Source organism: Photinus pyralis, unplaced genomic scaffold, assembly GCF_008802855.1.
Source record: "Photinus pyralis isolate 1611_PpyrPB1 unplaced genomic scaffold, Ppyr1.3 Ppyr1.4_LG6, whole genome shotgun sequence".
NCBI classification, from domain to species: domain Eukaryota; kingdom Metazoa; phylum Arthropoda; class Insecta; order Coleoptera; family Lampyridae; genus Photinus; species Photinus pyralis.
Genome location: NW_022170663.1, coordinates 21,973,937 through 22,001,368, shown reverse-complemented (window position 1 = coordinate 22,001,368; position 27,432 = coordinate 21,973,937). Strand labels below are relative to the sequence as shown.

Sequence of the window (27,432 nt, the reverse complement as noted above, 5' to 3'; positions counted from 1 at the left end):
TGGACATTATTGATCAACATTTGGGATATTTGGAATTCTAATTCCTTGGGAAAAAGACGAAACTTCGACGGCCAACAACTGCAAATTGATGCTTTTTCATATTGCGGAAATTTGGGGACAATACCCAAAATCTCTACTGTTACTTTGAAACACGACATTAGTTGCTGGTAGTGGCGTCTTGATTAACAAAATGTTGTGCAATTTTTCTCGAGTTAAAATTACTCGTCGAAACCGCAGAGTTCCTGTTTCGTCAAAATGTATCATCATGACATAAATAAAAATTGGTTTTAAAGGCTCTGGACAACCTTCTTGCTTAATCCCCTCGAAATAAAGTGTTGGGAAGAATGCATACCAGTTAGGGTTGCAAGGAAAGCAACTCGGGTGTAAAGACAATCATTTCGGATTCCCGATCTACCTTCGATAAATGGGTTGCTCAAATTCGACGTGAATTGTTAGTTCATTGATGCGATTCGTTTCTTATTATTTCTACGAAAACAAGAGCGGAATTCACGAGCATCATCCTCTACTTCATTGAAAAATTGTAATTGTGAAACGATGACGGGGCCCGGAAAGAGAGGATTAATGTTGTGCAAATATTGTGTTCGATAGGGACGAGGGGGCTTGACAAAAATAATTTTACGGTTAAACGCACACAAGTGCGCGGTATAATACTCTCGCTCGGTGAAGTGGTCCGCCGTAGGTTGGTCCTGTCCGCCTGTCCGTCCGTGTAGACCGGTTTCTCTCGGTCCGATTATTTATCTGGCGGTTGTTAGCCGCTCACGATTATAGCTGTTTTTACACGTTTATGTGGTTTGCTCGTTGAATTTTATGGCTCGGCATAAATTAATATTTGGCCGTTACTTTTATCCCCATAAACATGTATAAATAATAAGTTAACAGGATTCTCGTCTTGTTTCTAAACACGCAATTATGGCCAGTTGTCAAATTACGACCGTCGTCAATTTTGAATTAATTCAATTATGCGGCTCTGCGTGTCGCGCACGTTCGAAATATTTATTTCGAGGGCGCCGGTAATAATTTCCAATGTTACCAAAAGGTGCAACGGCAACATATACAGGTTTGAGATTTCGATCTCAATTCCAAATTCGGCGTATTTCGGCCGAGAACGAAATAAATCATTACATCTACCGAATCTCTATTCATTCTTGTACTTCACTTAATCAATATTCCAAAATTCCAATGTATATAATATGTAGATTAGTGGATGAACTATTGTTTTCTACTAACACCATAAAATAGCGGCGCCGTCACTTGAGCACAATAAGCAAATACCATAATTTGAAGAATGGCGACCATACATTTAATAGATTATTTTGTCACTTCAATCATCAAGCCAGTTTTGCTTGTCATCTAATTCTGTGTTATAAAACAAAGTGAAATTCAGAAGCTGTTAGCGTTTGTGTGAGTTTAGTGCACCTTATATCGCAAACCTTGTGCGACCAGATTATTCTAATTTAATTTGTCGACCGCTTGCGTGCGGGGTAATATGACCAACCAGCTTTGTAACCTTTTCTTTCTTGCAAGGATTTAATTTTAATTGTTTCAGGTGTTTCTGTCATTGTCAATCAATTAATTGTGTATTTATTCGAATTCATTGCGCTATCCGAATAGAATTTTTCATGTCAGATTTGTCTTTTCGTGTCCAAGAATTATGTCAGGTGTTAATGAAAGTTTGTGTAGTTAATTATTTAGCATTTTCGGAAGATGATCGTGGCCACTAACTCTCCCAAGTTGTTAATTTAAAGTCAATATTGTGATTTTTCTAGCAAATGCGGGAAGTGTACGAGGAAAGATTATAAAATTCTTTACTTATTTTGAACTAGCGGTGTGAGGGTGGCGTAGTGACCGCATGACACACAGCAATATATTCAGTGTTTCAGACAAAATATCCACCCTGTATAAACTCAAGTGACTGTAAATTAGTGATTAAGTTTTCCACACTCATTCGTGCTCAAAACTTGCCGGATGCATTTCTCCATTTGAAGAATTGTTGGAAAGGTCAACGTCAGATCAACAATAAATTATGAGGAGCGTATAGAAGAAAATAATCCACGTGGCAGTAAGTGGCTGTTATAAAATTAAAATATCTATTTCCTAAAAAATAGTGAAATTTGTTTGATCGGTAATCTCGCACGATAAGGGCGGTGTGTACGGACGCACCATCCTGTTGAAACCAACAGTTTACAACTGTTATTTTATATGTGTGCAGTACCATGTTGCATTCGTTATAAAAAATGCTACTCAATACAGTATGTACTTTTTTATGAGCCATATAAAAAAATAAAGTTGATGATGATTTCTCAGAAACGAACGTTGTGTAAAGGTAAACACCGTCATGCAGACATTATTTCGAAATAAACACCAAAAATACTGACGGGACACCCTGTATGCGAGAATGTTTCAATTTAGTAAGTGTAAATGTGGGGGATTATTTACGAAAAAACACAGCGCTATTTCGTGTCATTTGAATGTGTGTCTTAGTTTTGGAATCGTTTTTTTTTGTTTAAAGTCTATCGCTGTGTAAATTGTTTATTTAGATTTGTTTATTTAATAGTCCAGGCTGAATAGCTCTAAAATAATTTATTTTCAAAAAAAATTTGTTACCGGGCGAAACCGGGTTTTTTAGGCAGGTGAAATGAATAGAAATTGGGAAAAAGTAATTAAAACAGCTGAATTTTTCCGCGGGTGAAATCCCGGGGGTTGAAAGGGGTGGAAAGTGGTGTTTTGCAATTCGTTGCAAAATTATTAATTTTAGACGAAATTGTTCAATGTAAAAGTTATAGAGATTAAAAAAATGAGTAACTTTTGTATCTGCACTATTTCACATAACCTCCAATTTTCCTAGAAAAACTGTTTTTTTTTCGTTTTTTATTCTTATTTTTGCGAAAAAAAGTCTTAGGGGTTTGAACTCGGGTTTGACATTTGGAGGAAACATAGCTTGTTTTATGATAAAAAAGAAGATAAATTTGTGGGCCCGTAAAGTTGAACCGTTTCCAAGATCTCACGATTTCTGAAAAAAAAACCACCTCTTTTTCAAGGGGATGAAAAATCTATTTTTTTTATCGTACAGAGGTGCGCGGGGTAGCAAAATTTTCGACTTACATTTTAATAATCAAAAATAAAAAATATTATTCCAATAGAAAAATTTTAAGAAAAGCGGCAAAAACTGGGGGAACAGTTTTAAGATATACCTACCGTTTTTGACATAGTAGGTAAATAGCTTTTTTTGCAACTAAATTAACGTATTGGATCCGCGCTAATAAAAAGTTTTTGAAATTCTCTCTCCTCTTTAATGCTGCTAAAATATTTTCTTTTGTTTCCTAGTGCCCAACTGCCTTGATTAAAACATCTTTATTATTTCTTTTTTCTGCATTTTTACCGCAATAAAAGGAATTCGAAGTAAAATCGAATTCTTTTGCTTCCTGAACAATTTCTTTTTGTTCACTAACTCTTCTTCCTGCCTGTTTTACAGCTGATGGGAATAAGCTGGTCCTGTTGATCGATAATTTACAGGAATTATGAATAAAATCCTCATAAAGTTTATTCCAGGTTTTACATCTCAAATCATTTGCTTTGGCCAGTAAAACCAACGTTATTATTGCAGATTTTGCAAGTTTATCAACAGGCCCAACGCAATTGCATGCGCTATAAAACAAGCAGGAAGAAGAGTCGGTGAACAAAAAGAAATTGTTCAGGAATCGGGAAGTAAGATAATCCGATTTTATTTCGTATTGTTTTTTTGCGGTAAAAATGCAGAAGAAAGACATAATAAAGATGTTTTAACTAAAACAGTTGAACATAAGATGACAAAAGAGAATATTTAAGCAAACATTAAAGAGAAGTAAGAAGACAGATTTCGAAAAAATCTTTATTAACATCCAACATGTTGATTTATGATTTATCATGTCAAAAACCGTGTATATCTTAAAACTGTTTTTTCAGTTTTTGGCGATTTTCTCGAATTTTTGCTATAGGAATAATATTTTTTTATTTTTGTTTATTAAAATATAAGTCTTCCCGAAAATTTTGCTCCCCGCGCACCTATGTACGATGAAAAAAAAATAGATTTTTTACCCCTAAAAGAGGTGGTTTTTTTTTCAGAAATCGTGAGTTCTTGGAAACGGAAACAAGCTATTTCCTCCAAATTTCAAACGCCTAAGACTTTTTTTCGCAAAAATTAGAATAAAAATTAGAAAAAAAAATTTTCTAGGAAAATTGGAGGTTATGTGAAAATAATGCAGATACAAAAGTTGCTCATTTTTTTAATCTCTATAACTTTTACATTGAATATTTTCGTCTAAAATTAATAGTTTTGCCACAATTTGCAAAACACCACTTTCCACCCATTTTATCCCCCGTGATTTCACCCGCGGAAAAATTCAGCTGTTTTAATTATTTTTTCCCAATTTCTATTCATTTCACCCGCATCAAAAAACCGGTTTCACCCGGAATTTTTTTATAAAAAAATATTATATAGCCTGGACTATAATTGTAAAACGTGAAATTGTGTGTTAAAATGTAGGCACATCTGGTCGTTTGCGATAAGAAGTTTTATATTCAGACGATATTTAATTAGCGCACGTGTTGTTATTGTTACTAAACCCAATCGCGAATGAGAAAGCATTAGTTAGTAAAGTCTAAAATATACATCGACAACCTGAGTGCTAAGAGGGTATGGTCGTCAGATGATCTAAGTAAGCAATTTTCGGAAGTTGATCGTGGATACTAAATCGCCCAAATAATTACTTTAGGTCAATATTGGGATTTTTCTTTGGGGCAGATTCCGAAAGTGTGCGAAGAAAAATTATAAGAAAGTTATAAGTTTTAATTTGTTTCAGCTAGCTGGACAGATGTTTTGTGGGTGGTGTAGTTGATAACATACCATTGGACATATGGACCTCGAAATAGATCCACTTTGCAGAAGCGGGCAGGAGAAAGAAGGGACACCTCTTCCGATACTGTGTCACTGTAAGGCCTATAACCGCTTAAGACACAGGTCCCTGGAAGGATGAGTATAAACCTGAGAATGCTACAAGATACTGCTCCCAGGAGAATTCTAGATTTCTTCCAAGGACATTCCAAGAGAGTGAGACTAAAACTAGGAGATGCAACATGCCTAAGGCGGCAGTAGGGGTGGTACATGATAGGGGAGCACCTATGAAAATAATAATGGTGGACGGATCTCAGCTCTAGATGAGTTGGGCTCTTCCTTTCTTGCCGATGATCTATTTTAGATTTGGTTTAGCTTTAGAACTATTAAACAAATCGCATTTCACTAAATTAGTTATCGCCATGATCAAACTGTAGGCACAGAAGGCAAAGAATCAATGTATTTCCTTGACCTGCGGAGCGTATTGAAAAATTACTCCGTTTTATTGGCATGAAGAATCGGTAGGAGGACATTTCGAGCACACGATACGAGTTGTACAAGTGAAATTGAAGAAATTTTGTAAATGCAAATTTAATCACCAGCTTCGTTCAATTCCAGCAGTACGCCCTCAATAAATTTAAGTTTCATTGCCGTTTAAAAGGCGATTTCAAGATCGGGCGACTCGTTGATTTTAATTTACAAAAACGTGGTCAGCTTCATAAATAACTGACCAAATTGGACGCGATCGAGGAAAAAAATCATTCCGACCGTTCAAGACTCTTAACTATAATTTGAAAAATCGATTTAAATGAGGCGACGGTAAATTATCCGCGCAGTAAACGTTCATAATTTAAAATCACGATTTGATCGAGTCGACCAGATTTGTACACGTTAAGTTTGGGTACTCGAGCGGATGAGGTGTTCTCGTGGTCCACCATGCAGGGAATGGTATATGATTATTTGTTGCTGTAAGTATAGGATCGGAGATGATAAATTGAGGACTTTCACTCATCTTCAAAAAAGATCGCATTCCTATCTTCTAATTCGTTCGATCAAGTTCGAGAATCGAGCTTTTGCGATTTCAAGATGAAGTAACGCGTACAGTTTATGACTGTAAACATTATTTAAGTTTCCTACAGTATTAATGCAAGGTAAATAATTGATAAGGATTAGATTTACTGTAGGTTTTATCTTGGGTCATTAAAAGTTTAAGAAAAATTGTGCTAATCCTCCGTACATATAACAACGAAAACACCACAAAGGGCTTTTTTCACTTTTGGAATAGTTCAGTGTTCGAAGAGTGTTGATGGATTCATGTTGACCAACGCAGACTTGATAGATATCAAACTTTTGGTCAGGGTCGAGGTGACTTTTGCGTCGATGGTTTAATCCTTTTTCATACGAGCGAATTCTCGAGTAGCTAAATAACATAATTCAAGCGCCTTTAATATGGAAAAATTTGTATGCCACATTGTGGTAGATCATTAGTATGTCAAAACCGACCTGAATACCGAAACACCTACCTATTTGTCTGCACTGTACGTTACTGTTGTTTTAATTGAGCGACATCGTCTCTTAAAACTTTTCCAAGCTTGCACCAACTCGCATTTCCATTTTCACTTAATGAATAGGTGAAAAATGCAAATGATTGGATAATTGTACCGACTATTCCCAGTGGCTTTCTCTAACATGAACGTAAGCACGCCGATAACTGATAAGCCCGCAAGGTTCGATGTCATAAAAAACACACACACGTGCGAACAAAAACAAAGCGAAACCACACAAGTTTGAAAAAAACTGATTTTGATTTTGTCAAAACATCCCAAAAATCAAAAAAATATGCAGCAGATTAAAAAGTGTAAAATTGTCAGCTCCCATGCTATAAGTTTTCCAATCTTGGACCAGTCTTACGCTTTTTCTTGACTGCGATCTGACCAGAACAATTATTGAGCCACCCGTTATTTCTCCCACAGGGTTATATCCTTATACAGGTTCAGTAGCCTTCTTAAGCGGCCGATAGCGCCCAAATGGTTGAAATAAGGGAAAAACAAAGCTTTGGATTTTATTGTTTTCTGTGGTATCACCTCGAGCTGTAGGCTATCAGGTAGTTAAGGTGGCGTCGATCGGGTACAGGATGACGAGAGCTGCAATTTTAACCGTTAAAGTGGTTGGCCAGATCGGGTAAGATAGAGATAAATATGTATCACATTTGATTTGTATATATGAAACCACCACTTCCGATACACAGTCCGTCAGTATTCAGAATCTGAATGGTACACTGAATGTGACGCAGCCACTACCACATCGTATCATCACAATGGCGAAAGGAAGCCAAGGAATCGCAAACTTGATCCACGCGGATCAAAGGTCCCACTTGTCCCAAGCTTCCAGGTTTTTGATGCTATTCGTCTGTAACCGCGACGTTACATGACAGCACAGGAATACACGGATGAATTTTGGTTTGAGGTTGAGTTCCGACGTCCCGTTCATTCGTAATTCACATTTTGGTAGATTTCGCTAAAATCCCGGCATAAAATCGTATTCAACTTTTGGGTACTTCACATAGCTCGACCTTCTATTAGTGACACGAGAAAGAGAGACCGCGATTCGCGCTGTAAGAAACTTTTGGGCGCCCAAAGTCGACTACCCCTCGAAGCGCGCCGCGCAAAAGGTGGTTTATTTCGCCCCTAGGAAAAAAAACAAAATTCCGCCACGCAGGAGTTGTGCGCGTTGACAAGATCTTCCCGACGACACCAATTTGAAAACAATCGGAGAAAAACTGTAGAAGAAGATAGATAAAAACTGAAAAATCTCCAGGTTAGTATAATACGCTCGGGGATGGCGTCCAGATGTCGTCGACTCCAAATCTTGTAGCCCCATCCCTAACGTTCTTAATTACACGGCCCCGATAGTTACATGTACACTCCTTGTCTTTTTACAAGCGTTTTTCTACGGGCGCGCATTTACTGCCAGCCAGCCAGCCAGCCAGCCGACCAGCCAGCCAGCCAAAGTGAGATTAAAAGCTACTTTTTACAAAAAAAATTTTTTGCAAAAATGCGCTAAAAATTTCTAAACACAAAAGATTTAAAACTAGTTGTCAGGTAAACTCCTGACTTGACTTTCCGACTACTTTTAATAATCATTGCAATTATCTTTGGTCATAGTATAACATTTAGAAAAGGCCCTCTAGCGCCTTTATTTTGAACCCGACGCAAAAAGTGTAAAGCCTTTTTTGCAGGCCTCATCAAGACACATCTTTTTTGTAATTGACATTTTTCACTCTGATGCTTACTTTTGGAGAAAAATGAAATTTAGAAAAATAAAATAAAAGGTTTAACTTTTCAATTCAAAACTTATCAAAAACAAAGGAACTCACAAAAAAAATGTAATGAACTTTTTTGTAGAGTTTTTTAAGCCATTTTGGCCAGTGTATGCGGAAAAATTTTTTTCAGGCCATTATGACTCTTAAAATTTTGACACCCTCAACAACCTTGAAGATGGTTATGAATCAAAACCAAAATAGGACGTTTTCGATTCCTCATGCCCACCCTATATGCTCCCCAAATATGTTATAATATAAGATTGAGAAAGTCTGATGTAATGCAATACCAGCATATGATTGATTAATGAATTATAAACCATAGAAATAAATAAAATAGAAACTAAAAACAGAAATGTAATAAAAAATGAATTTAATTCGTTTTTTAATTTATGTAATTTTAAGATTATTAAGTAAATATTTCGCGGCACCCACTTTGAGAACCACTGCCCTACATAATTATTTATTTAACAAAATCTTTGTACAAATCCGTAATAGAAATTTTCTTAATTACTGAACTGCTATTAAACCATAGTGCTACACACATAATTGAATTCAGAATAAAAAGGGCTTTAAGAATATGACTAGAAATACCAGCCCCTATGGGCCTGTGTGACATCCTACGGCAACGATCAACATTAGTTTGGCGAAATGTAGAAACGCTAAATATATAGAATATCGACTGGGAATAGATCCTTGCGCCCTCGTGGCAGCGACAACGGAGAGATTGATTAAGACGAACGACAACGACAAGCATCTTAATAGATGAACAGAATATCAGGCCGGTATTTAAAATAATGAAATTGATGTTGGTTCCGCAAAGACAAAAAAAAAATTATCAGCGCCACCTTAAAGTTCATTAGCATTACAGTTTCAGCGTAGAAGCGTCATTGGATTTGGGTCAGAGCTCAAACATTAACGCCAGAACAAATGTTCGTAAAATAAAAAAATCCGATTTTTTCAAAAAAATTTCAAAAATCAAACAATTTTTCAGAGATTTCTAAACGCTCTCTTCTTGGACCTTTGATTGCGCAACTTTTCTCCCTTGTAACCAAATTTGTATCACTTACGTTTTCTAGAATACCCATAGTGACCCTTCGTATTGTATTGGGGTAAAAAATGACCCCCCCCCCACTTTCTTGGCGGATATACACGTTTTAAAGCACCAGGAATTCAAATCAAACAAAATCTCGATGATGTCGGTCTGTCTGTACTCCCATTTCCGGCTAAACAGCTGAACCGATTTTAACCAAATTTGGTACACATATTCTTAAAGAGATAAAAGGCCAGACAAGTGTGCGGGTGGTGTCTGTGCTAGCCACAGCAAATTTTTGTAAAAAAAAACCATTAATGTAAAATCCTTCTACAAAATACGAGAGTTGGGGATTAAGTCACAGCAACTACTTTCCCCTCACATTTAAATTATGATACAACAAAGCAATAATGTGCGTCAGCTAGTATGGCTACGCCATCGCTGGGTACGTGGCAGTGGGGTCTACAGTTATAACACTGAGGACGAGATAAACGTTCTCCAAGGAAAAATGCTGAGATGTTCGGAATGAAGTGTTTCGTGCAGTAATTGACCAAAGCATGGAATCTGGCAAAAGATAGGATACTACTTGAGCTACAAGCAGAAACATACATAGAAAAACGGACCATCCATAGGATTTTAAGAGAAGATCTTCATCTGCGTGAAATTGCATCGAGGACATACACTCACTGAAGGTCAGAAATGGACACTACACTAAGGCAATACCACTTGGCACGCTACCAGCAAGAAGGAGACCACATGCCATTGATGAATTTTGGGCCAGGGCTTTCGAATCAGAGCTCCAAAAATTAGTTCCCATAACTTAATCCCCAACCTTCGCTCGTAGGAATCAATGCAGAGCTCTCCACCCCCAAAGAGGGCTAAACCACACTTCGATTAGAAAATTAACAGTGACTGTAAGGGCCTTAAGGAAAGCAAACCGAGCAAACTCATGGGGCCCTCGTATTCTACCAAAGAACCCAGGTAGGTGGATGAGTCTTTCTAAATCAAATTTTAACGTGTCTGTCATAAGTTGTACAATTTATGTTTTTAATTTGACCTACAAATGAATTTGTCAAAAGATTAGTTGATGAATAAGTATCATTTACGTTTTACGCGAAAGTGGCAGAAATGTTTTTCGCCAGCCAGATTTGAATAGAACTATACTAATACTAAAAGATCAGAATATATCATCTCCTATGGGTACTATACGTTTTGGGGATAGATGTAGAAGGGGGGGTCTGGGGAGTCCGGAGCGTCCAAGCGTCCGGAACTTTTGTAGGATTCCTTTTTTTCCTGTCACCGGTGATAAGGGATGCAACTCATTGAAATATGATACGTCTTTTAGACTCTTCGAGAACGTTCCGTGATTTTTTCCATTTTTATATATAATCCCTACCGATTCACTTATCTTTTTTTTTAAATTATTCGCATACTGTGGGGGAAGTTTCTATGGAAAGAAAAACTAAAAAAAATGCGTAGAAAATTGGAAAATCGCAGAAAACTTAACGAAGAATTAAACTTCGCGCGTTTGTTAGTGTTCCCGTGTCGAAAAACCTTCGACACTATATATTTACGCACCAGAAAGCAAAACTAACAACGTTGGGTATCAAAAAGTATTACAATATACACCATGTTTTTGAAATATTTATTCCAGTTCGAATTGATATTCATAGCTAAAGACAGGACATCTGTCGTGCCAACTAGTTTGCCATATAAGCAAATGTTTAATAGCAGTTCCAACATCGATGCCGAAGTGATTATTAGTGAAATTCGCGCTCGTATGTGATAAATCTTACTCTTACAAATTCATTAATAATTAATTTTAAATAAATGGGGTGCCGTACAGATGTCGCCGGCCTCACATCATGTATCCCCGTCCCTAAAGTTGTTAATTACACGGCCCCGGTACATGTACAGTTGTACACTCCTCGTCTTTCTTTCTCATTGCCATTTTTTGAGCACCACAAGACACCGTTGAAAGATGTTCAATACAACGTTTCGTTTCGTAGAAATCATCAACCACGCTAGTTTTTTATATGACCCGTAAAAAAAGTACACACTGTATGCAGTAGCATTTTTTATGACGACTACAACAGTCTACAGTACAAAAAGAAACAAAAGTTGGAAACTGTCGGTTTCAACAGGATGGTGCATCCGCGCACAACATTCTAATCGTGTGTGAGTATCTATCAGGCAAATTTCCTGGAAATTGCAAAATTTCTCCGATAGGTATTCTCGCACGATTAGAGCGGTGTGCGTGGGTTCACCATCCTACTGAAAGCAAGAGTTCCCAACTTTTACTTTCTTTGTGAGCCGTAAAAAAAAACTGCCACTCACTATAGTGTGTACATCGAGATGTACCTTTTTTACGGGTCATATATGAACGATAATTAAAACAATAAAGTTGATCATGAATCTCCGAAACGAAACGTTGTATTGAACATCTCTCAACGCTATTTTATTTTGTAAAGCTCAAAACGTGGCAATGAGAAAGTGTTTTTTTGCATTTTTGTGAATCTGTTCAAATGACATTAGAAAAAAATTCGTTAAACCGCTTGCGACCAAGAGGCGAAGAGTGCACTTTCAAATTTGTTTTTTCGATTTTAATGGCTCTTATGGATATTTCATACCTTAACGAGAATACAAACATGAAATAATTTTTAATTTCAGATCGAATGATACCAATACTAGTTCCGAAGCCTTTGTGACTCAGACAGACAGACAGACATCAAGAGCGAAAAAGTGTACTTTATAAGTGAAAGTGCGGTTTTTCTGGCATATCTTCAAAAGTAATCCGAATCTTCTGGTTATCTTTAAAGCATTACAATAACTATATCAAAAATGTCTTCAAGAAAAAATAATTGTAAATTACTCAATTTTTCTGAATTTTTGAGTTAAATTTTTCTGGATGGTTCTGACATTGAATACTTTTTTTTTCCAAAAGCGAAATTTGGAACTTACTAACGATATGTTAATTTTTTTTAATATACGCATTCTCTACAATAATCTGCGATCTAACTTGTATTGTTTTTGGCAGATATTTGAGTTAGGGATAACCTATCTTCGGGTATTTTGCTTTCATAGGTATTTATTTCCTAAATGTTCTTTTTTTTAAATTGTTGAAATAGATGGATGTTCTTGAAATTAAATGTCTATTGAAGAAAAATTCAAGAAAAGGTGCCTTGACAAATCGTCCGATCTCAGTAATATCGCTATTTATATAGTTGTGAAAACATTGAAACTCATCTCAATATCCATGAAATTTTAGTGCACACGTTGGGGTTAACATTTTGCAATATGTCGTAAAAGAATGTGGAAGAATTAATACAATTAAAAAGTTCGTAATTGATAAAGGAATAATTTACGTCCCGGGGTCCCGCAATTAGGCCAGTCAAAATCGACACAAAAAATCGCTAAATTCGCAAAACATGATGTATCTCTGATTTTTTAGTATGTTGTTTGGACCCATTACAGTAGTGTATACTCAAGTTTGCAACTCTCTAAAAGTTGTGGAAAAAGTGTAGTATACGAAAAACCGCGAAATTTTCGGAATTTTTGGAGAGTTTGCGTTATATTTCCTTAACTATGTATTTTTCGACTTTCGTCACTGTATACGTTTTTGAATAGTATTAAATGTGTAACAATTTGCGCCTAACCCGAGCTCTGTAGGTCAGTTAGTTACCGAATTACGGCACTTTGAAGATAGTCATTTTTTTCCAAAAAGTGAACATTTGAGTTTTACACCTTCTTTAGATCGAAATTGCGGCTAAACTATTAATCCTACGTGTAGAAATGATAAAATAGAAGTTGTAGTTGTAGATAATTTAATTAGCTTTAAGTTAAGCGTAAAGTGGGGTCTGCAGGCCTCGTAGTTCTCTCTAAATCTCAAAAAAACCGATATAAGGTAAAATTGTATTTCTCCAGAAATGTTCCACAAACTTTTTATCTTTTGTTTTTTGGTGTGGGAATAAAAAAGCAATGTGTCAAATCACTTTTTTGCTGCATAGAGTCAATTTTAAATATCCAACAATTTCATAGATTTAAATTAAGGCACAAATCAAAGTTGAGTAAGTCGTAGATAGGTGCCGCAATGATATCATTGTACATAAAGTCCCTAGATTACTAAAGTAACGCGAATAGCAGCCATTTTGGCTCAGTTTGGGAACCGCGAAATTTGAAATTGAACAACAGTTGGAAAGTATATGTATTTTGCAGTCGGTCTTGGATTGTGCGGATACTTTTGGATAGGGAAGGTTTTGTGAGCGTATCGTTTAAGCCTTTAACATCACAAGAAAAATATTTTTTCAATCGTTTCACGACTCCACATAAAACCTTTGTGTGTACCCAATTCTAAATATTTTAATTGATCTTCATTAAAAGTTTTCGAAAAATTGCAGTCTTCACTTCTGAGCAGGTAATTTCTTTTTTCGGTTTCTGTTTTCTTGCCCCCCCAGAGCTCCTTTCTTGCAAATGCAAAAAGGGATGCAGAGGTGGCTGTATTTGCCTGAAAGCAGGTCTCAAATGCTTTGTGATGTGTGCTACGCTGCTACCTGCGCTGGGGAAACGTGCCAGAACGCTGCTCTTATCATCATTGAAGAGGGCGACGATGACGAGCCTCAAGACAACTCTGACATCCAGCAATACTGGACTCCCTACCTATAAAGGACCGCGACGACAATCCACCAATAGTAGAGGACCTGCCTGTTAAAGAGTGCAGCGAAAGTAACGGCCCAGAGCCATTAAAAACAAGGAGACGATTTTGATCTATCTTTGATTTATTGGTTATATACCTACTACAATTTTTATGACTTATGTTTATATTAAAATACACCTCACCGTTTTTTAATGATTGCATGGCAAATTTTTCTTTACCACACCAAAAAACAAAAAAATAAAAAGCTTTTGGAACATTTCTGGATAAATGCAATTTGACCTTATATCGGTTTTTTTGAGATTTAGAGAGAACTACGAGACCTGCAGACCCCACTTTACGCTTAACTTAATTCTAATTAAATTATCTACAACTTCTATTTCATAAGTTCTACTCGTAGGATCAATAGTTTAGCCGCAATTTCTATCTAAAGAAAGTGTAAAACTCAAATGTTCACTTTTTGGAAAAAAATGACTATCTTCATAGTGCCGTAATTCGGTAACTAATTGACCTACAGAGCTCGGGTTAGGCGCAAATTGTTACACATTTAATACTATTCAAAAACGTATACAGTGACGAAAGTCGAAAAATACACAGTTAAGGAAATATAACGCAAACTCTCCAAAAATTCCGAAAATTTCGCGGTTTTTCGTATACTACACTTTTTCCACAACTTTTAGAGAGTTGCAAACTTGAGTACACACTACTCTAATGGGTCCAAACAACCTACTAAAAAATCAGAGATACATCATGTTTTGTTGATTTATTGTCGATTTTGACTGGCCTAAATGTCGCTTTATCGTTACCATTTAAAGCCAACTAAAGAAATGTAAGCGAAATTACACAAATTAAAAGAATAGGAAACGTAGGGTACGTGTCGAACAGAAAATTCTGTTTAGGTAACGAAGGTGTTCACGTCACTCGTCGTTACGGCTTCTTAAAACTCCGAAATTAATTTACACAACCAGTTCTGTGCGGGACACTCTTTGTTTTAGGTTGGGGTCTTGTTTTGTTCTCTGCTTCAGAGAGCGGTTCTTGTTTATTATTTTTAGACCGGACCGAACGAAGAATATATTCCTTCATCGAGCCCTAAACGAAGACGCACGCCGGCGTTCAGTTTAATGAAAGAAAATACTAATGAGAAAGCGTTAACCTTAATAATTACATCATGTCGAAGTAATTTCAGTGAAGTACGGACCTGAAACTGAAACGTCTGTTAAATACAAGCCGGGCGGCGGATCATTGCACTCATTACAGCTGATAGTTGACCTTACTCTAATTGTGAAATCTCGGTGGGTTTCGATAAACAAACTATAAACATTGCAATATTTATTGCATCCTGTCCACTTCCCAAACTTTTGGTACTGCAAAACAAAATCCCAGACGCTAATGAAAACTAACACATAAACGTGCGCATCGGCTTGAGTATAATTACGTAATGTTGGCACATTAAAAAGTTTATTAATTTACACATTACGGACATGAAAAACGTTTTAATACTTCTCCTCAATTACTAGACCCACTCCCAACGTGTGACATATTTATTCATAACTCGCGCGAATCATAATAAATTAATTTTTGATTTCAAAGGTGTCTCCTAAAAAGATTTACGACCGAGACATCCCTGAACTGCATACCAAATACTTACTCATCAATCCATCCAAAGCAATTCAGCCCAAATCTTCGGTTCGCCATAATTTGAATTGAATCGAACGTTAAAGGCAAAAGGTTTTTCACACGTGTCCATAGAATTCCAATGGGTATTTTCATAAAATCGCAAAATTCCCAACATTATTTTTTTCCTTTTTACTTATCGACAGACAATCCATACATTTGTAAGTAAATGGGATCGTCCTATGTGATTTTTTTTTAAGTTTTATTTAAGTGGCAGTTAAGGGTTTAATTAGACATCGGAAAATTAAATGAAAATACGTTAAGCCAATAAAAATAAATAAGTGGATCAAAGTGTGAATAGATAAAATAAAATTGGACGTGAATACACGAACTTGACGGATAATAATGCTTTGAGCCAAGAGTGAAGCATTACCGAAATTAATTGGCATGAACTCTACTTAGGAATTGGGATTAGTGTCAATTACTTTTGAAGTGTATCCATTGATTGAAATCAATTGATTGGTTTTGATTTGATTTTACACTTCCATCGTAGGTATATGATTTTGTAATGATTTCATACGAATTACCTGTCAATTGTTAATTTGAGAAGAATCACTACTTTCCAAGCTTTGGGAGTATCCCCATAAATTCAAGGTCGTATATGGTCGTCAACCAAGTAGGCGTAGGTACACGCATTCAATAAAAAAAATATTTCATGATATACTTTGATAAGTATTGTTTTGTTTAGGTAAAACTGTTGAATTCCCTTTAGTTTTCTAGCTTGAGTTAGTTGGATATCATTTTTTGGACATTTCATCAAATGTCGACGTTTTCCATGTTCCATATTCTCCCACTGAACTTTCTTGCGGTGCATCACTGGTAGATTGTGAAACAAGAATTTCATTTTTAGATTTGTTTGGATACTTTTTGGTCTCTTGTAATTTTTTCGGTGTTTGCAACCGTATCGCGAAAAAAATAATAATCAATTTTGTGTAGTTAACTACATCAAAAATATTTAAAATGGATAGTCTTTTGTTTTTATTAGTCTTTCATTTGAAGGAATTGGTGATTTTTAGAATTATTTATTTAATAAGGTGTAATTATGTTTGCATAATCGCTTTTTAATTTGATCACTTTATTGTTCAGATAGACCTGAAATGTTTAGTTAAAGTTTATCTCGTTGCGTGAGCTAATTAGTTTCAAGATAAGCAGGTTTTGCCGATAAGAAAACTCAGGTGTTTAATTTCGTTCGACGCGCATTACTTTGATAAGTAGGAGGAACGGAACTGAGAGAGGAAAGAATGTTTTAAATAGCAGAGGAAGACGTGAATCGTTGCTTGTTTTATGGTAGTCGTTAATCGTTGCTTTTTGCTAGCCGCTTATTGTCTTGGTGATTGGCAGTTGTTGCCATATCTGAGCGTATTATTACAAGACAGTCCGTCTTCCCAGTTGTCAAGTTTTATAAAAGAAAGTCAATTGTGTGTTTTAAGAAATTGTATCTAATACGTCGTTCAAAGTGTATGCCGAGTTGAGGGGAAGCGTGTTTAAGCCCCATTCAGATAGGTGGTAGTGCGGTGTCGTTGTCTTGGTGTGCGGTGCGGGTGTGGGTCGGTGCTGTCATTTTGACATCTGCATTCACAATCACCGCAAAATCGGTGCGCGTGCGGATTATTTTATTCTACAAAATTATGAACAAACAACAATAGCAGCAGCAAATCGTCAAAATCCATCAATCAAACAATTAAATTAAATGCACAACCCGCGCAAACACTATGAAGAGCTTATGTAATTAGCTGTGACAGATTGCCATGACAAACATGAGGCGTTCCTATTGGTGCTTGCTACCGTAGTGTGCGGTGCAGTGCAGAAAGTTTGAAGTTTACATACTTTCGGCACGCGGCTGCAAGTCGTCTGTACTGCACAAGTCATTGTGACTTGTCATATGGGTATGCGTATTTCAAACTTTTATACAAAGGCACCGCACCGCAACAGCACTGCACTACCACCTATGTGAATGGGGCTTTAGGAAGAAGTAATTTAGTCAGACAGTTGTGTCTACCGTGCGTATCAGTTAAAGGGAGTTTATATCCACCATCAAAGAGCCAATATTTCATTTGAAATTACAAAGAACCCAGTGACGTAAATTTACATGTAGGTAAAAAAGTGAAGTATCAACAGTTGGTTCTTGTGTTTGTGCGTTCTGTTTGTTGAAAATCGCAATTACGATCTAACAATTTAAGGCAATTAAGGATTCTTTTAATTAATATTGTCTATCGGTCACTTGTTGCGTGGTATTTGTCTTCTGGCCCTTGGTGTTCATTTTCCCTTCAGGTTGTTTAAATTGAACTATATATATTGTGTTTAATTAAACGACATGGACTACTTTCAGATTCGCCATACGCCAAACGAAACACGTTGGACCCTCGGTTTATTTGAAAAAAGTGCTTGTTTTGATCTCCTCTACCACCCAAATTTAGCATTGAAAAGCTAAGGAAAAGTTGTGGTTAATAGTGTGCAATTGTTCTGTTAATCCCAATTTAAAATTCTCGCAGATCTCCTAGGATTACGAGCATGTTATGAGGCTTATTATTCAAAAAGTCTACGTTTGCGACACGAGCGAGCTTGCGAGTTATGCACGTTTTACTTTCAAAAACAGTATTTCAGGAAACAATTCATGAGGGGAGGGGGGGGGGGGCATTTAAGACAACAAAATTTGATGGACGTCTGGCACACCTTGTAGGTATAGGCAGAGGCTACATATGGGAAAAACTCCAGGACTCTAGGAAAAGTGGTTCAAAACCCCACAAGTGGGCCCGGGCAGACAGACAAAACGCAAACAATAGCACATGTTTTTTAATTCTTAAAAAATGCGCTAAAAAATGTTTATTACAAAAGTTCCTTTATAATGATTATTGAATAATCTGCCGTTTTCAAGATAAGTATACGGGGTCAGGTAAAAAATTATCGGATCTAACCTCATTTTTGAAATGGAATATTCCGTATATTTCAATCTAAAAAAGAAGTACATATATAGTTCTCTTTTCAAAAATATAACTAAAAAAATTCAGGATTGACTTAAAACGATTAAGAAAAAAATTAGAAAAATTGAACAAATTTTTGCAATTTTGGGTATTTTTAGAATCATTTTAATTTTTAATTTTTTATAATCTTTTTGAATCACTTGAATCTTTTTTGAATATCATCTCTGGTGTGCTATATTTTTGAAAAGAGAATTTAATATGCTCATTTTGTATTAAAAACATAGGATGTTCCATTTTAAAAAATGAGGTTAGGTTCGATACTTTTTGTAATAAATATTTTTATGTAAGTATCTCTTTCAACTAAGGGTCATTCGGAAATTGACAATTTTTCCCCTGTATCTCTTAAGCGAGATTTGCAAATTTTCATTTTGCTATTTTAAGTTTGACCAAAAAAGAGGACATGATGCGTCTAATAGCACTAATAATGACAAGGATACCCTAGAAAAGTGTCGAAAATTGGACCCCCTGATACAAAAGTTATAACAGATTACTTAAAAAAGTTGAAAATTTTCTCTTCACTTAGACAAAAATCTGATCTCGTATACTTTACCCAAAGAGCTTTTACATAATTTTCCAACAGATAATACAACACAAAAGTAGCACGAGTTCAAGTGAAAATATATAATTCTCTCTGCAATGGTATGCGGCCACTAAACCATCCACTTCGCCACCCACAAAAATACCTGTTCAGCTAACTCAAAAAATTAAAATTAAAACTCTCCTGAAACACATCCGACATCTGTTATAAAGAAAAATCCTAATACTGACTTAAAACTTCTCAATTTGAGAGACTTAGTGGCCTCGATCAACTTCCTACTCGTTTGAAAGCGACTTTTCACACTCGTGTGTCGACACACTCGGCTTCGCCTCGTGTTGCAAACTTCAAATCTCATGTGACTCGTTACGTAAGATACTATTCGGTGGCAATTAAACAATTCTTAAAGAAAAAATAACACTGAGACACAAATTCAAGTAAAATAAACCAACTTTGCGCTTATTAGTAAATAAAGATTTACACTTAATAAATTAAAATATATTCTCGTATACAGGATGTCCCATCATTACTTTCGGGGTTTAGACATTAATTTTCTCTCTATTTAAGATATAGGATTCATAGTTTGAAGATTGATCCTTTTGTTGACAAAACAGATTTAGTTGTATCGAAAGATTTAAATTTTGGTTATAATGGAAAGAATTCGTCAAGAGCTGTCCAAAAATTGTGAAAAATTAATATTTCTAAGTGAGAGACGGGTAATTAGAGGTAATCTTTTCGAATAGGGACGCCTCCAATTTGTTTAAATATTTTCGAAAAGCTTCCAAATATTTTTAGTAACAGGATGTGGCGAGGGCTCATTAGTGGAAAGTTCTTTTCGTTAATTTTGAGTACATCTTTAAGCTAACTGCGATAGCAAACCGTAAAGCTTTCCCATCATAAATGAAGAATAGTAATTTGTTGTGTAATTTGTTTATTGATTCCGCACGGGAAAAAACGCAATAACAATAGCCGATTGAAGTGGTCAACATAAAGCTGCCCGTCTGCATAACTGACGATGTTTTACCAGTGTCCGCGACATTCTAGCACACAATGACTACCAGTTTTTCAAGAACGAATGCAGGATCGCGATTGTTAATTGTGATTTATGGCATTCCGATTCTTATTATTACTGCGTTTATTGATTCTAACGATGTAAATCATACGTATTTACTGTGGAACTGAATTTTTCTCTTTCGAGGGGATCGCCATTAATCTTAATTGTCAATTAGCTCTAATTAAGATGCATTTCCGATTTCGTCTCGACTAAGGAAAGTTTCGTAACCGAACTTTATCACTTTGTGAATCTTGTTGTGAGTAAAAATGACGGTTGAGTAATCATTTCTCCTTTGATCTTTACCGCAATGTGTTTATGATCTCATTATTTTTTTATGTTAATGATAACGGCGATAAGGCCACATATTTTATGTGGCTAATCTTTTTTATATAATAATAAAAATTGCGTTATCAAATGAAACTTGTAAAAGTGAAGGTGAACGGACGTCCACGGAAAAAATGGCGAGCGATTTGTCAAAATCAAAAATTAATCGGTAATTAAACTATAAACGAAACCGCCGTGTTACGCGCCGCGACGCTACAAATAGACGCACAGTAGACGAACTAAAATTAGAATCACTTTTACGATCTCTTCAATGAGCGCGCGCGTTTCTCCGAATCGGACGAAATTTTTCGAGGTAACATCCGGTCTCTCCGCATATACTTATCGATATCATAATTATCCGACGCCTTTTGTCCAATAAATCTCTGTACCGGAAGTCGTTTTGGAACAAAAAGTCCTGGGAAGGCGCCTATGCGTTATCGTCAATGGCACCAATTTCGTCTATTGTTCGATCTTGATGTCTCTTGGGATACGATTCGGAATGCGTCGGCTAATGCCACATCAGTATGCATCTTGCGACGAGAGCGACAATTCTAGCGACAAATCTATTGGCATTGATATTGAAAGGGGTTTTAACATTTTTCGATGTGCCATCACAAATGGGTACAAATGTAAAGGCAAAGTCTGGCAAACCAAGGCTGAGAGATACTTATCAAAATTGCAGTAATTTCTCAGTATACAGGGTGAGTTAACCATCACAAATAATCGAGATTGGAAAAAAATGTAATACCAGTTTGGTGGTACCGGAAGCCTATTAATTACCTAATATTATTTTTGGCATATAGATAGGGTGTTATAAAAGTCCTGTGTATGTCTACAGGGTTTTTTAATTGGAACCATGTTAATTAGAAAAAAATTGATTGTATTCGCGAATCTCTTATGTTTAGAAATCACTGCAATTTTTTTAGTTTTTGAAATATTTTGAAAAAATCGGATTTTTCGATTTTACAAACTATTATTTTCTGGCGTTCATGTTCTAGAGCAAAATCAACCTTTCAAGGTAGAATTCCTAATTTTATCCGTCCTTGCGGAACCATCATCATCTTCATTTTTTTTAATACGACCCTGATATTCCGATATCATATTCTTAAAGCCCATTTTATTCTGAACTCAAAGATGTTATGGTTTAATTGCGCCTTTTTTCGCGCATATTTAAAAAAAATCCTTTCACAGAAGGGTTTCAATTGGATGAAATGAAAATCCTACCATGTGAATCCTCGAGTAACGTCTTCCTCTATTTCAAATAATTTCCCTTTCTTTTCAACTTCCGCCTCCACCTCCTTAACAAATTAATGCGTCGTTGAACGATAAACGGCACCTGTGTTTTCTTATCTTGAAACTAATTCGCTTAGGCCGCAATAACAAAACTTCTTATCTTCGCACGGAGATAAACTTTTACAAAAACTAGTACTTCCAGATGTTCCTTATCTTTTAATACTAAAACTGAAGAAAAATCAAAATAATACAAAAGGCGATTCTTCCACCTTGAACTTTTTCCTTTCCATATTCCCTTTCACGAGGTGCGCGCATTTGAAGTACTCGTGAAAAGGTTACCTAGAACAGGAAGATCCTAAACTTCATTTCCGGTACGATGCGGTGCCAAATGCCAATTTTCCAATGAGAAAAAAATGTTAAGCCTTAGAGCTTGATCGCGATTAACTTCGGAAAACGTTGTAGATTTTCTTAACTACAATAACGCGTAGTAGCATATATCACAACAGCTACGACACGAACTTCGTATTATGGTCTCTTTACGATGGGCATGGACACAATGCGTCCGGGCGATTTTTAGAAATGCCACGTTCAATGAGCATTACGCGAATTGGAAAAGTTCCAAAGTTTTGGGGTAAATTCCAGCCCTAATTTATTCAGAAATGTGTGACGGGTAAAGAATTGTGGTATTGCTATCATTTTGTTCGTCTGGTTTTCGTGGTCATTTAACGAAAGATATTGTTTTCTGTCAACTTTCGTCCCATCCCTCGACTAGCTATAGGAATCGGTTAGAAACCATCCAAGCAAGAAGATTGAAAAAAGGGAACATATGGAAGAAACCTATCTGTTGGTGGGATCAAAGCTTCCAAGTGCGAATATCTCGAAAACAACGTGTTCGAGGATATCATGCTTCTTCGTTGAAGAAGTTTGTCGCATGAAAGTAAATCTAAATGTACAGGGTGAGTCAACGATTGCGCGGAGTAACTTAATGCCTTCAAGATAAGATTTTTCGATCGAGTGCTTTTGTATTATGATATGGTTGAATATTCTCCACATTTTAAAAATATTTGGAATTATACAGGGTTGCGCCCACAAAGTAGGGCGCCCAAATGGTACATTTTTTTAAATAGAACCCCCTGTATTTAAATGCATGAAAAACTAGTAGTTTTAAAGATAATTCGATTTTTAAGAAAAATTGGGCATTTGCAAGCGTCAGTATATTGTCAAATTTAAATTTTGATTCCAGGTTTTATATCTTATCCTGGGTTAAGTAAAAATCAAAAATACATCTACTATGAAACATTAAACATATAGCTTACAGGGTGTTTTTTTTGGTAGGTCCAAAGTTGCAAAATTTCATATTAAAAAATCTCACTTTTTTTTCATGGAACACCCTGTATATTTTTCTGTCATGATTTAGCTCCTCCAAAAACCTTCCACTTTTGATAATAATGTCCTATATCTATCTCTGATAGTTTTCGAAATATCTTGGTTTTCCTGGGTTTTATATTCTAATCTTAAATAAGTTATATGTAGTAATTTACATAATACTGAGGTGGACATGCAGAAAAAAGGCAATTTTTATATATCTCGTCCAAAACGAAAATCATATCGATTAATTTATTTTTCAAACAATTTATTTTAAGTCCAAAAACTGGAGAATAAGTAAAAACATTTGACTATAAAGCAAATTTAATTTAACTCCTAATGTCATCCAGTCAGTGATATTAGTTTCATTTTTTTTCATATTCACCTCGTTATTATGTAAATTAGAACTTATTTCAGATTAAAATATAAAAAGTTGAAAAACAAAGATATTTGTTTATGGTTTTACTATCAAATTTATTCTCCAGTTTTTATAGATTTAAATGAATTATTAGACAAATGAATTAATAAATATGATTTTAGCTTTGAACGAGGAAGATAAAAATTGCTTTTTTTTGCATGTCCACCTCACTATTATGTACATTACATATAACTGATTTAAGATTAGAATACAAAACCCAGGAAAACCAAGATATTTCGAAAACTATAGATAGGTATAGGACATTACTATCAAAAGTTGAAGGTTTTTGGAGGAGCTAAATCATGACAGAAAAATATACAGGGTGTTCCATTTAAAAAAAGTGAAATTTTTAATATGAAGTTTTGCAACTTTGGACCTACCAAAAAAACCCTGTAAGCTATATTTTTAATGTTTCATAGTATTTATTTGACTTTTACTTAACCCAGGATAAAAGATATAAAATCTGGAATCAAAATTTAAGTAATAACTTTGCCAATATACAGGGTGTCCCTAAAAGGTCTGTACAACGCGCTACCAGGTGTTCTTGGTATCAAAATAGGACGATTTAACCCAACTTACCTCTATCCAAAAGTGCTTCGGTAAGGCGCTATCTACCGCCAAAGATTCAAAAAACAAATCGTTATTTTTATTTTGTCGGAAAATGGTTTTGCCGATTAAAATGAAATTCGGGATGTGAATGTCTAATGTAAAAAGGGTCTTTGTGATATCATCGTTTTGATTGTAGTTGCTATGTAGGTGGTAAAATACTGACCATCCACATCTGAAGAGGTCTAAAACTTTTTTACTACCATTTTGACAGTTCTGAATTTTTAGACACTGATAGACAGTTTACTTGCAAGCATTTTTTGTCTCTTGATGAATATCGCTATCGGTGATGGTTTACGAAAAAAAAATAAATTTAGGCATGATGAATGGCATGCACCATACATGCGATTGTTCCTCAAAAACCATAAGTGCAAGCAAGAAGCAGGCTATGAAACCGTAGTGCAAGCAAGTAATGTAGAATAAACGAACACAACAGAGTAAGTCAATGTAATGTATTAATTTAAACGTACTAAATGTTCAAAGTGACCACCATTTTCACGCATACAAAGCATTATACGGCGTAATAAATTAAACTGTGCCCTTTGAACATTGGTACGTTATTTTTTAAAGTTTTAAGTCTTCAAGCAAAACGTAAATTGTTAAAGTTTAAGAAACAACAAACAAACGTTACGCCACTCTAAGGTTTAACAGCCATCTTCTGATTTTTTGAGGAACAATCGCATGTATGGTGCATGCCATTCATCATGCCTAAATTTATTTTTTTTCGTAAACCATCACAGATAGCGATATTCATCAAGAGACAAAAAATGCTTGCAAGTAAACTGTCTATCAGTGTCTAAAAATTCAGAACCGTCAAAATAGTAGTTAAAAAGTTTTAGACCTCTTCAGATGTGGATGGTCAGTATTTTACCACCTACATAGCAACTACAATCAAAACGATGATATCACAAAGACCCTTTTTACATTAGACATTCACATCCCGACTTTCATTTTAATCGGCAAAACCATTTTCCGATAAAATAAAAATAACGATTTGTTTTTTGAATCTTTGGCGGTAGATAGCGCCTTAACGAAGCACTTTTGGAAAGAGGTAAGTAGGGTTAAATCGTCCTATTTTGATACCAAGAACCCCTGGTAGCGCGTTGTACAGACCTTTTAGGGACACCCTGTATACTGACGCTTGCAAATGCCTAATTTTTCTTACAAATCTTTAAAACTGCTAGCTTTTCGGATATTAACCATATATTAAAAAAGACGTAAATTACACGTAGAATTCAAAAATGCATTCAAATACAGGGCGTTCTATTTAAAAAATGTACCATTTGGGCGCCCTACTTTGTAGGCGCACCCTGTATAATTCCAATTAATGTAGAGAATATTCAACCATATCCTAATACAAAAGCACTCTATCGAAAAATCTTATCTTCAAGGCATTAAGTTACTCCTGCGCAATCGTTGACTCACCCTATACAACAAACAAACGAGATTGTACTAAAAAAATTTCCATAAGATGCACTTCGATTGTGCTGGGACAGACAGTGATACCGAAGGACTTTAGTCGCTATTCTTGGTTCTGACGTAACTTTACTTGAAAAATTATGCACGATCCGTATTTCCCATGCGCTCGTTCATTAATTAATAAAACTAACATAAACATTAACCATTAAAAGATTTCATTCATAAATAATTTACAGAAGTTTCAAAGACACTCTTTGATTTGAGAGTGAAGCGAAACCGTCCGTCTCGACGCGGATGACTCGCCGCATAAAGAGCGCTAATGTAAGGTAAGTTAGTGTCGATTAGTGAGAACTACCTGTAATAAGCGGGGATGGTCACGCAATAACAAAACCATCGGTCACGATATTGAGGGCGGAAACTGTAAAACCGCGGTTCACCGGAACACGCGATATGAGCAAGTATCACTCACAGTAATTACTAAGCAAATAGATTTAACAAATAACCTACATAACAGGGAGGGGGAGAGAGACTTACCTGGATGGGTCCAGCCGCTCCGTTTGCATAACTGTATGGTGACATGAGGTAACCCATGTTGAAGGAAGAGGTATGGGAGGCGGGCTCCACCTTGCCTGTAACAGATAATTGCTTTTTTAGAAAAAAATTTAACAAGGTGAAGGTAATCCCATAATAATGGGGTGCGCTATATGTAATAATTATAATCGAAATACGAAGGCTATCGAGTGATTTTCCTTACGCCTTTAACATTAATTGGAATAAGTCGACTTGCGTACCTAGATCTTTGCGCGGATCCCGTGTTATTTTCCGAACGGTCGAACTTGTTAATTATTGGACGAGACTTTACTTAAAATTTATTCGCAATTTTAGTAATAAAGAGCGCGCTAAAGAATCTAATTAATCTCGCTTTTCACGTGTAACGCTTTGTGACAATGAATAAGCATCTAATGGTGTAATTATTGCTATTCATTATCGTGGACCTTAAAAAACTAATGAGGTAAATAAACAGCGCGCCTTAAGGATAATAACACGAAGTTGATTGACTTCCACTTTTTAAACACCTGCCATCGTTTTCCTGCACAGTAAGCGCATTATCTCCAAATTTCCACACGAAAGTACCAAGAAACTTTAAGCTGAGAATGTAGAAATTCTGAAACGGCTTCATTTCCCAACCAGCACGTGTGCGGGGTCAAAGTTTGCATGCAATTTGTCGATAAGTATATATTTGGAGCATAATTGTAAATAGTGAAGACTGTTAGATCCTCAGCGTCTGTCTTCATCGTAGAACGTGTTTTTCACCTCCTCTCTACGACTTGATACGGTTCTATAGCATCCCTCAGGGGATGGAGAAAGGAGTAGAGGTAGAAATTAGACTAGTCCTTCAATGTTTGTTCATTGAGAAGTTTATCGCATGTAAAGTATGTCAATATTCTAAACAATAGAGGAAGACGTGTCAAAATCGTCATGTGGCGCTGATTTTGGTCGGAAAAAGTGAAAACGCTTTAACTTGACGATCAAAAACTGAATTATACGCTTTTTCAATGGCCACGTGCGTTTGAATAAAAATAGGGATCGACCATATTTGTACTCGTGGAAATTTTATAGTTGTTATAATTATGATTACATTTTTAAAATTAACTAAACAAAATGTTTAAAACTGGTTCATGCAAATGTCTAGTGAACCGTTTCACTTAACTGAAGAACTTTTTAAAAATTGCTTTTAAATTGTCCTGAAAGAAAGCTCAATTTAAGAAAAATATTCCCAGGAATAATATTCTGGAAAATCTCTCATGTAAAGATATTTTTGAAAGTCTTCGTCCGATATTAACCTTGGTCCGATTATACAACGATTTTCGATTTTTATGAACAATTTTTTTTTGGTGTGATACTTCTCCACATGAATTTTTAATGCCC

At 35.7% G+C, this 27,432-nt stretch overlaps 1 protein-coding gene across 6 annotated transcripts in view; it reads right to left on the bottom strand.

Moving 5' to 3' along the window:
• Positions 1 to 27,432, bottom strand: part of LOC116175025 (protein pangolin, isoforms A/H/I/S) — a 308,557-nt gene that overhangs the window by 251,389 nt on the left and 29,736 nt on the right. For all 6 annotated transcript variants that reach the window (XM_031493070.1, XM_031493071.1, XM_031493065.1 and 3 more), the window contains exon 3: positions 26,038 to 26,132. In XM_031493070.1, coding sequence (XP_031348930.1) covers positions 26,038 to 26,132 — 95 coding nt within the window. The remainder of the gene's footprint in view (positions 1 to 26,037; positions 26,133 to 27,432) is intronic.